Source organism: Scomber scombrus, chromosome 8, assembly GCF_963691925.1.
Source record: "Scomber scombrus chromosome 8, fScoSco1.1, whole genome shotgun sequence".
In the NCBI taxonomy this organism is placed as follows: Eukaryota; Metazoa; Chordata; class Actinopteri; order Scombriformes; family Scombridae; genus Scomber; species Scomber scombrus.
In genome coordinates this window covers 32,992,817-33,004,499 of record NC_084977.1, presented here as the reverse complement: position 1 = coordinate 33,004,499, position 11,683 = coordinate 32,992,817, and the positions used below count along the sequence as shown (strand labels likewise).

General features: G+C 42.1%; 1 protein-coding gene across 1 annotated transcript; it reads left to right on the top strand.

Annotated features, from left to right (window-relative positions):
- The first annotated feature begins 834 nt into the window (after nt 1-834).
- On the top strand, nt 835-3,780 carry LOC133985308 (protein NLRC3-like). Its single transcript, XM_062424902.1, is given in 5 exon segments — nt 835-902; nt 1,624-1,853; nt 1,988-2,753; nt 2,836-2,867; nt 2,870-3,780. Coding segments are annotated over 5 exon segments (2,007 nt in total).
- The last annotated feature ends 7,903 nt before the right edge of the window (nt 3,781-11,683 follow it).

The following is an 11,683-nucleotide window of genomic DNA, read 5'->3' as shown; positions in this document are numbered from 1 at the left end:
AGTTAAAGTGACCAAGGAGTTTAATAGTATCCAGCTGACTCATTAAGTTCTCCGGTGGGTTAACGATATTATTGGGATGACACGTAAGAACATGAAGTAAAAGTGAAAGTATTCTGACGGACTCAATTTTACAGTCATAGCAGAGCAGAAGGGAGGAAACAGCAAGTCTGCAAGTCAGGGCTGCAAATAAGGATTACTGTCATTATTGATCAATCAGGTGATTATTCTTCTGATTGATTGTTTAAACTGTGTCAGAAAAATATGAAACCACAGAGTTTAAGGTGTTCAAAAGTTATTTCCTGTTTTTTCTTTTCCTGGTTTCTGCGTCCTCACAGCAAAAAAAAAAGAGTCAAAGTTTCTCTGTGATGAATAGAAAACACATGGTTGTAGTTAAAGTCATGTAAACTAATAAGAAGCTACTAGGTTGAGAGGCAGGACTGGGTTTAGTTCTGTGTAACATATAAATATTTGTTTTACGTATACATATTTTTAAAAATTATATAACATGTTGTTTTTTAAACTAACTGGAAGTTTACAATCAGCATCTCATAACATGACACGCTGCTTCCTCTAAATAGAGAGAAGTCACAGTTAAAAAACACACGTTTATCTGAAGTCTGTTTGTTGGATTTAAACCAGCGTCTGAACTTGATGGTTGTCGTTAAAGTCATGTAAACTAATAAGAAGCTACTAAGCTGAGAGGCAGGACTGGGTTCATTATACTGTGTATGTGTGTGTGTCTCCAGTGTCACAGGTTTACCTCTCAGACTCCAGAAGATGAAGAAAGAGGAGGAAGAGGACGGAGCAGAGTCTGTAATATCCAGCTGTCTGTCTATGAAGAGTGACCGGTCTAGAGATGATCCTCCAGCCTTCAGTAATGAACCTGGACCCTCAGACTCAAAGTAAGAAACTGTTTCTACTGTAAACTGATTCAGTTTTTTTGTCATTTGACTTTATATAACAATATTATTTTACAATTCTGTATTTTTTAAATTTAGTCACTGACCTTTTTGCTGTTTGAGCTTTGACTGTGTTATTTATTTGTGTATAGCTTAATTTTTTTTTAATGAAAAAGAAACACCTTTTTCCGAGTTTATTTCTCACAAATTTGAGGTTTTTTTTCTTGAAATATTACCCCCGTCCTCCAGGTCAGTATTTATTTATTTTTTTACATATATGTCCCTAATACGCCGTTTTAGGGACAATATTACAGAAGAGTATTAGGGACAATGAAAAAAAAAACAATTCTGAGAAAAAACTTAGAATTCTGAGATTAAAGTCAATAAAAGCTAAAGCCACAGTTAGGTGACTGTAAGCCATGTCCATGGTTGTTTTATGTCTTCAGTTATCTGGTTCAAATGGCCCAAAGGTTGTACAACTGGTTTTAGTCTAATTGTTAATTTTAGCTATTTTAGATCTGACACTGTTTTTTTATTCTGGTCAGTGTCATGTTGTCAATCCCCAACTTGGGTAAAGAGGTCAGTTCGTGTAGGTCCCGGGGTGAGACACTCATACCATGTCTCTGGAATTCAAGGAAGGTTGCTGCATGCAGCCTGTGAGCTGTCGGTTGGTCTCCACTAATGTCATGTGTCATAAAGAATGTGTTCATGTCCACAGAGAGAGGAAGAGGAGGGCTGGTTCTGTGGAGGAGCAGCTGTCCTGCTGTTCTTTGTGTCAGGACGGCCTGAAGGATCCAGTCTCTACCAGCTGTGGACACTGGTTCTGCAGACAGTGCATCACCTCATACTGGGACCAGTCTGCTTCATCAGGAGACTCCTCCTGTCCCCAGTGTGGAAAAAGATCCAGAACCAGACCTGGACTGCAGACAGACAATCAGACCAGCACTGTAAAAAGTAAGACTGAAGCTCTTTCTGCTGATGTCATCATCTCTGAAAACAGGACAGGAATCTACCTCCTCTATCCTGCTGAACATTAACAGTCACACTGATTTCTGTTTCATTCTACCTGTTTTCTTCTCTTTCAGCAGAAAGTGGTCTGCAGGAGGTTTTAGATGAACATCAGATCAGTCTGAGCAGCACATGTGAATGTGTGACTCAAGGAACTGATGAAGCAGGAAGTGAAATCCTCCTCATCAGCATCTTCACTGAGGTCTACATCAGAGAGGGACAGAGTGAAGAGCTTAATACCCAACATGAGGTGAGGCAGCTTGAAACAGCTTCCAACAAGAAGACCCTCCATGACGCTCCAATCAAGTGTCAGGACATCTTTAAAGTCTTACCTGACCAACAGAAACACATCAAAGTGGTTCTGATGAACGGCGTCGCTGGTGTTGGAAAAACCTTCTCAGTGCTGAAGTTCACTCTGGACTGGGCACAGCGCTCCAACAACCAAGATATCAGTCTACTGATTCTGTTCTCGTTCAGGTCGCTGAACCTGATCAAAGATGAGCAGTACAGTCTGCTCATGCTGATCCATGTTTTCTATCCAACATTACAGAAGCTCACAGCAGAGAAGCTCGCTGTCTGTAAAGTTCTGTTCATCTTTGACGGCCTGGATGAAAGCAGACTTTCACTGGATTTCAACAACAGTGAGGTCGTGTCTGATGTCACACAGAAGTCATCAGTCAGCGTGCTGTTGACAAACCTCATCAAGGGGAAGCTGCTTCCCTCGGCTCTCGTCTGGATAACTTCCCGACCTGCAGCAGCCAATCAGATCCCTCCTTCATGTGTTAGCAGGATAACAGAAGTACGAGGCTTCACTGACGCCCAGAAGGAGGAGTACTTCAGGAGGAGATTCAGTGATGAAGAGCAGTCCAGCACAATCATCTCACACATCAAGACATCCAGGAGCCTCCACATCATGTGTCACATCCCAGTCTTCTGCTGGATCACTGCTACAGTTCTGGACCACATGTTGACTACAGACCAGAGAGGAGAGCTGCCCAAGACCCTGACTGACATGTACTCACACTTCCTGCTGGTTCAGACAAAGAGGAAGAAGAACAAGTATGATGAGGGACATGAGACGAGTCCACAGGAGCTGACAGAGGCTGACAGGAAACTTCTTCTGAAGCTGGGGAGGCTGGCGTTTGAACAACAGGAGAAAGGAAACATCATGTTCTACCAAGAAGACCTGGAGCAGTGTGGTCTTGATGTCACAGAGGCCTCTGTGTTATCAGGAGTTTGTACACAGATCTTCAAAAGAGAGAGTGTGATCTTCCAGAAAACAGTCTACAGCTTTGTTCATCTGAGTGTTCAGGAGTTTCTGGCTGCAGTCTACATCTACCACTGTTACACCAATAGGAAGACAAATGTACTGGAGGACTTCTTGGGGAAAAAACACATTGATTCATCTCTGGAAGTTTTCCTGAGGACAGCCACAGAGGAATCCTTGAAAAGTAAAAATGGCCACCTGGACCTGTTTGTCCGCTTCCTTCATGGCCTCTCTCTGGAGTCCAACCAGAGTCTCTTAGGAGGCCTGCTGGGTCAGACAGACAACAGTCCAGAAACCATCCAGAAAGTAATCAACAACCTGAAGGAGATGAACACTTGGTCTGTCTCTCCTGACAGAAGCATCAACATCTTCCACTGTCTGATGGAGATGAACGACCGCTCAGTACATCAGGAGATCCAAGAGTTCCTGAAGTCAGAGAACAGATCAGAGAAGAAACTCTCTCTGATCCACTGCTCAGCTCTGGCCTACATGCTGCAGATGTCAGAGGAGGTTCTGGATGAGTTGGACCTGGAGAAGTACAACACATCGAAGCAGGGACGACGGAGACTGATCCCAGCTGTGAGGAACTGCAGAAAGGCTGTGTAAGTCCAGATGTGATTAACATTACAAATCAGTGTAGATTGGTAGTTAAGTTATTCAAATATAAATAATATAATTTCTTATTATTGTTAAAAAATGCTTTACTTGTTTATAGCCAAAATAGTTGAGTAGTAGTTAATAATAGATATATTATTACATGAGTAGGTTATACAAACAAATTAACAATATATAATCAGACAGACATTGTTTGACCACTATGATTCAGAATTGTCCAACTGTGATTTATTCAGTCAAGGAAAATTGTTTTCATCATAATTTTTTTTATTATTGGTCTCTGAGACATTTCATAATGAGCATGCAGTGATTTGCAAATCAACAAACTGATTCAGTAATATCAGTTATAGAACAATACAGAAGTCTGTCTCTGTCCTCCATGTGTTATAAAACTGGTTTTCCAATCAAGATTTCCTCATGTGAACTTTGTGGAGACAGACATGGGATCAGATCACACAGACAGACTGTGCACTTTATGGAAGCCTCAATGTAACTCCATTTCCTCTCCTTCATCTGTAAGACAAAAAAAAATCAAAGATTTAAAGTCTGCAGGTATGAGAGAGAGTGATGAGAATGATTTTTCCATTCAAGCACAGTGATACCATCAGCTGAACTGGGAGTGTTCTGGTTAAAATGCATGACTAATAACTACTATGGCAGTGGAGCTTTTGTTTTTAACCTACATCCGGTTCAGCTGTTTGGAGTTACAATTTTCTAAACTTCTACATTTAAACCTTCTTCAATTCTGAACATATTATGAAACATTGAATGATATCAAGCATGAACTTTGTCTTCTAAACTTAATTTATTCTTTATTCAGGTTGAAGGGCTGCAGTTTGACAGAGATCAGCTGTGCTTCTCTGGCCTCAGCTCTGAAGTCCAACCCCTCCCATCTGAGAGAGCTGGATCTGAGTAACAACAACCTGAAGGATTCAGACGTGAAGCAGCTGTTTGATCTTCAGCAGAGTCCAGACTGCAGACTGGAGACTCTGAGGTCAGTATAGAGTTGGAGTCAGTCAACCTTCTCAGTGCTGCTTCCTCAGTGAAGCTGTGAGAGGAGAATGGTGACAGGCTTCAAGATTGGACAGAAAGACAGAGAGAGAGAGAGAGAGAGAGAGAGAGAGAGAGAGAGAGAGAGAGAGAGAGAGAGAGAGAGAGAGAACAGTCAGCCAATCAGATGAGCCAGAAGCTTGTTGCGATCATGTGTTTGAGTTGATGTGAAGACGACTGTTGTTGTTGTGTTGATGTCTGCAGGAAATAAAGCTGGATTACAGCTGACAGCCTTACAAGATGTATAGAGACAGTGGTCCTCATCATCAAACTGTCACATCATCAAATCTGATCTAAAAGTGTTTGTTCTCTCATTTCAACACTAAACTATTGATCAGTTCATCTTTGTCAGAGCTCTAAGATCAGTCTGACTGCAGCCTACAAATCACTGGCTCTGATTTCACACAAGCATCATTACGTTTAGTAACCATGTGGTCTTTATACAGACCAGAACCTCTGCTGAAGTCCAGGAATCACAGCAGCTGTTTAGCTGAGAGCTCTGACTGATTGTCATGTGATGATTTAACAGCAGGAACCATCTTCAAATCCCACAGAGACTCTGTAGCTTTAAACTTTGATAAGAGTTGACATGTATCAGCAGTAAATCCATCAGTAAACTGATGAGTGAATGTCTCTGTTTTTGCAGTAATGATGTGTTCATGACTCTCAGTGCTTTACTTCCTCTGTGTACTTGAGTGAAATCTGGAGAGGAAACACACTTGATAGTAAAAGTGTGTGCAGGTGTGTGAGCTTGGAGCTCAGTGTGTTCACTCCAACAGGTTAACATGAGAGCTGAAAGGAAGCAAGCTACGCTGCACAGCTGTTCCACTTCTGGTCTGAACAGGACTGAAGTCCCTGCTGCTCTTTATACTGGATGTGCTGCATCACTGACTGACAGCTGATGAAGTGAGTCTCACTAAACACTCATTTATCTCCTCTCTTCTTTTTTCTTCTCTCATCAGCTGGCGATGATCTCTGTCAGAGTGAGAGTGAACATCCAGGAGTGTTGATAGAGGATCAGCTGGATCCTGATGATCCATCTGGAGTCTGGATCTGGATTTTGTCGTCTTCACTTAAGTCTCTTAACTGACTACAAACTGAACAGTTATCTCTGGATTTAGCTGAAATATTAAACAGTGGTCATTTGGTATATTATGTGTATATGTACCAGGCAGGTAACTTACCAAGGTTATAGAACAAAACTATGAAGCCAACATTCATTATAAGATGATATTTACAAAGTGTTAAGAAAGTCTTCAAGCAGCATTAAACGGCCGCCCTTCTTGTGTCCCCAATATTGAAGCATAGATGTATTCAGGAGAGGACTCTTATCAATCATGAGAAATTTGGTGCAGATTGGAAATGTCCGTTAAAGTTACAGGAACGTCCTGCTTCATGGTGAAACATCAAAGTTTGGCTCCATGATGAAGGTTTTTCAATGCAGATTTTATATTTTGATAACTGCTCTGACCATGGAAAGTTTTAAATCATTGCTTGAGACTCACCTCTTTGCATTGGCTTTTAATCCTAGTTGAGCTTGACATCCTGAATTTTATTGTGTAACTATATTTGCTTTTATCTATTGTGTTTTTATAGTTTATCATATACTCATAATTATTCTTTTATTTTGTCTTGTACAGCACTTTGGTCAACTGAGATTGTTTTAAATGTGCTGTATAAATAAACTTTGACTTGACTTGACATTGAGTTAATTTGGAGAGGAGTTCGTTAAAATATAAAGCCTGGTAATGGTGCAAAAAAACGCCAAAATTGTCCAGTTTTTTTAATACTGTGTGGAGCTTCAGCTTCATGTATAACGTCATTTTTATTGTAGTTATTTTTCTGTCATTGTGAATAAATGATTCATATTTGATTGAATTTGTGTTCTTTGTTTTGGATTTCTCTGGATCTGTTTCTTTGTCTAACATCTGGACCACCAGGACACTCTGCTGATAACACACATCAGTTCGTGAGACCTCAGAAGACAAAAGGACATTTATCCAGATGGAAACACTTCCTGCTTATCGGTGATGTTTCTGTAATTTCTCTTTCTGTTCCACTGCAGGACGAGTTTGTTCCTTTATCACAGCTGAAGAGTTTAACCTTTGTGACGTCCTCCCGGGTCTAATTGACCCCGTCTGTTTGGACTGTTCCTTCTTTCCCCCCTTTCTACCCTCCTTCTGTCCTTCCTTCCTCCCTCCCTCCTTCTTTCCTTCCCTCCTTCCTTCCTTCCTTCCTTCCTTCCTTCCTTCCTGTCCTTCCTCCCTTCCTTCTTTCCTCCCTCCCTCCCTCGTTCTCTCTTTCTTGGACGTAACATCCGTGACGTCACCCATTGGTTTGTGGACTGCTGCTCGGAGGCCAATAGTATCGGATCTGAGCAGCGCCATCTTGAAAATTTCAGGTGCATGCTGGGAAAAATAAAAACAGGGATTCTACTTATATGGGCATCAGGAGGAGCATGAGGCGCCCTCCTGAACCTGTGAACCAATCAACCTGTCAATCACCACGTAGCCACGCCCTAATGCATACCCTGCTTTATCGTCACATATAAAATCAGGGAGGCCAAAATGTCCCAAATGAATATCATACTGCATTGAAGAAGGCTTTAAACTAGCGATTGAGACCATAAACACATTTTGAAAACGTTTACTGAGGTTAGAAATCAAGTGAGAAGTTGGTGAATTCTCCATTGACTTGTATAGAGACGGAAGTCCTTTTGACACCAAAACGGTCGCCCCCTGGTGGCCTTTTGATAGAATGCAGTTTTAAGTTATTTCCATGTTGGCCTCATTGCAGAGGACCAGAAGTCCCCGCCTGGTTCCAAGCGAGCCGAGCCGATACTAAATGTGACATCAACAGCCGGCCACTGATTGGTCAGAAGAGTTGTCGCTGGAAGAGTCATGAGCCGTCCCACACAAGAATCAAACCCGGCATTTTAAAATACCAACAACAGCGTTACAGAGATTAGTTTCTCTTCTCTTGCTTTGTGTGTGACAGAAAGCCTCATACAGCAGCAAGTACACCATCGCCTCCATGTCCTCCGTTGTTTATGTGTTATGTGTCGCGTATGAAACGAAGTCACGGCAGTTTCGCGGAGCCGTGCTATGACGACCCTGCTCACGTTGAGTAGGTACTTTTTTGTAATGGAAAAGGTCTGTTCTGGAACTGTACCGAGTCGAGTCGAGTCGTGCTGGAACTGTGTAGTGGAAAAGCGCCATTTTCTGAGTGGCCTTTGTGAAAACTTCCACAGATGTTAAATACCTGGTTTTCTTCACCAGTTAGTCAGACTGGTCAGACACACATGAACTGATGAAGCCCCTTGGATAAGAGGCGAAACGTGTTTACAGACATAACAAGTCCAGTTCGACCTGGACAAATGAGAACATTCACAGACCAATTGTCTTAAATGTTCTTATGGCTCAGGGAGTGTTTTCTAAATGTCGTTATATTGTTGTCTGGCCCTCAATATAACGACAATAAAGCTACTAAACTTTGATTTAATGATATTCAAGCACCTACCTTCAGCCTTCAGCTTCTGGATTTGTAGCGTCTGTAACAAACCAACCTGATGAAGACGAGGAAGAGGAGCAGGACAGAGATGATGATGATGATGATGATTGCAACAGGTGGCTCTGATTGAGGTACAGAGGGAACATGAATGAGCTCAGAGAGTTTGGAGAGAGGAGGAGGAAACTGGTTCAAGTTTTATATTGTATTAAATGATTATTTTGTACTCTGAATGAGAGACTTGTTTCTACTTTTACTTTGTGTCGTCCTCCCGGGTCAAATTGACCCCGTCTGTTTTGACTGCTCCTTCTTTCCTTCCTTCCTTCCGCCTGTCCTTCCTCCCTCCCTCCTTCTCTCTGTCTTCCCTTCCTTCTTCCATCCCCCTTTCTTCCTTCCTTCCTCCCTCCCTCCTTCATTCCTTCCCTCCTTCCCTCCTTCCTCCCTCCCTCCTTCTCTTTCTTTCCTCCCCCCACCTTCCTCCCTTCCTCTTTTCCTTTCTCCCTCCCTCCCTCCTACCTTCCTTCCTTTCTTCTTTCCTCCGTTCTTCCGTCCTTCCTTCCCTCCTTCCTTCCTTCCTTCCCTCCTTCCTTCCTTCTTCCCTCCTTCTTCCTCCCTTCTTTCCTCCTTTCCTTCCTCAATCTTTTCCTTCCTTCTTCCTCCCTTCCTTCTTTCCTTCCTCACTCCTTTCCTTCCTTCTTCCTCCCTTCCTTCCCTTCCTCCCTCCTTTCCTTCCTTCTTCTTCCCTTCCTTCCTTGACTCGAGAACAACAGGAGGGTTAAGGATCCTGATTTTTTCCCCCCCACAAAAGTTTAAACACACAAGAGCTTCTACTGTCTGAGTTTAAAGCTCTGGTGTGAAAACTATAGAAAATAAATGTAAATGATATTTACCATCAGAGGGAGGTTCGGGGCAATCTGTAAGAAAAAGAGTACGTGATTAATTCTTTCAGTCAGGAAAGAAAAATGATATTACAACTAATTCATTATTATTAAAAAGGCTTATTGTGAAGAGAAATGTGTCTCAGTGTAATAAAAAAATATCATACAGAGTGTATTACTGCCAGTTTTATCATCGTATTTCGATGTCTCGCCATGAAATTTCAAACCCTCATAACTTGACTTCACATGGTCTGAGCTTTTCCAAATTTCATATGCTTATTCAGCGTCCCGGTCTGAACACATGTACAGTCTCATATTTAGTGACAGTCATAGCGCCACCTATTGACAACAGGAAGTCAGCCCTTTTATGACAAACATTATCCGATTTATATGACATTTACAGGATGTGTTCTCCACATCACACACTACAACATGACATATAATTGGTGGGTGCTCTCTAGCGCCACCTACTGGACACAGGCAGTGATATTTCACCAGATCATGCGACGTCAAATAAAAGCCTGCGTATGAAGACGTCTACCTGCGCGCCCTCCGACTGCGCCACAACCCGACATGCATGGGGGGGCGAGGGCCCGTTCATCGCTGCTTGCGGCTTTAATTATTATTATTATTATCATTATAGGATACCAAATTGCTCTGTTTTAATGACAGTTTTCATGTAATAGCAACATATGACTTTATCTCATTATAACACAAAAACTTCATTATTTCAAACAATGAAGACATCTAGGTTCAAGCAAGTTCTCCTGTTCATACTGACTATTAAAATATCTTCAGATGTGCTTCCAGTGTTCAGTGATGGAGGACTGCATCACAGTGATGGAAGACTGTATCTCAGTGATGGAGGACTGCATCACAGTGATGGAGGACTGCATCACAGTGATGGAGGACTGTATCTCAGTGATGGAGGACTGCATCACAGTGATGGAGGACTGCATCACAGTGATGGAGGACTGCATCACAGTGATGGAGGACTGCATCTCAGTGATGGAGGACTGTATCTCAGTGATGGAGGACTGTATCTCAGTGATGGAGGACTGTATCACAGTGATGGAGGACTGCATCACAGTGATGGAGGACTGTATCACAGTGATGGAGGACTGCATCACAGTGATGGAGGACTGTATCACAGCTTCAGCAGTCTGAGTTAGTCATATCAAGTGATATCTGACACATTTACTGCAGGCAACCAGCCAAACACAGTCCCTATGTAATGTTCCTGCTGGTGTAAGTTTATTTGTCACTCCCTGTAGAAATAAATGTTTCCCTCAGCAGTAAATTAAGATTTCAGACTCTAACTAATCCTCATACATTTCGTCAACTTCAACTTAACTTCAAACAAACAATCCAAAAACATAATTCACAAAACACATTGGTTCAGTTACACACATACAAGATCACACATGGAAGAAATAAATAAATAAAATACATACAAAATACAATAATTAATAAATAAATAGTGTGTCTTGTGTATTTAAAAATCTTAAAAAGTGAAAGAGAGCCTGTAAAACATCTAGAGCAGGAGGGTCAAACTCATTTTCATTCAAGGGCCACAAACAGCCCAATGTGACCTCATGTGGGCCAGACCAGTAAAAAAGAGGGAAGGAAGCAAAGAAGGAAGGAATGAAGGAAGGAAGGAAGGAAGGAAGGAAGGAAGGAAAAGAAAGAAGAAGAAAGGAAAAGAAAGAAGGAAGGAAGGAAGGAAGGAAGGAAGGAAGGAAGGAAGGAAAAGAAAGAAGAAGAAAGGAAAAGAAAGAAGGAAGGAAGGAAAATATGTAAAGAAGAAAGGAATGAAGGAAGGAAGGAAGGAAGGAAAAGATGTAAAGAAGGAAAAGATGTAAAGAAGGAAGGAAGGAAGGAAGGAAGGAAAGAAAAGATGTAAAGAAAGAAAGAAAGAAAGAAAGAAAGAAAGAAAGAAAGAAAGAAAGAAAGAAAGAAAGAAAGAAAGAAAGAAAGAAAGAAGAAATGAAGAAAGGGAGGAAGGAAGGAAAAGATGTAAAGAAGAAAGAAAGAAAGAAAGGTTGGTAAAGAAGACAGGAAGGAAAGTGGGCCGGAACAGACCCCTCTGCAGGCCGGTTGTGGCCCACAGGCCGCATGTTTGACCCCCCCGATCTACAGCTTTCAAAAGAAGTAAAAAGAACCTTAACATATAGGTGGAGCTTCTTACCCGCTTGGGAGATTTCTACTTTTCTTAGCATCCATCCATCTTTTGCCTCCATTATCATCTTCACGCCATCCGTCAGGTTACGGCAGACGGCGTAGACGGCCTGGTCCCGACAGACGAGGCAGCGGGAGTCAGGAGGGGGGGAGGGGAGGGGCAGGCAGGGGGGCAGGGGGAAGTGTTGACTCTCTCTCCTCCACAAGTGACCAACATCATTATTTTCATCATAGAGGTGCGAGGCGTTCTCTGAGCCTGGGTCAGAAGAAGTGAAACAGCT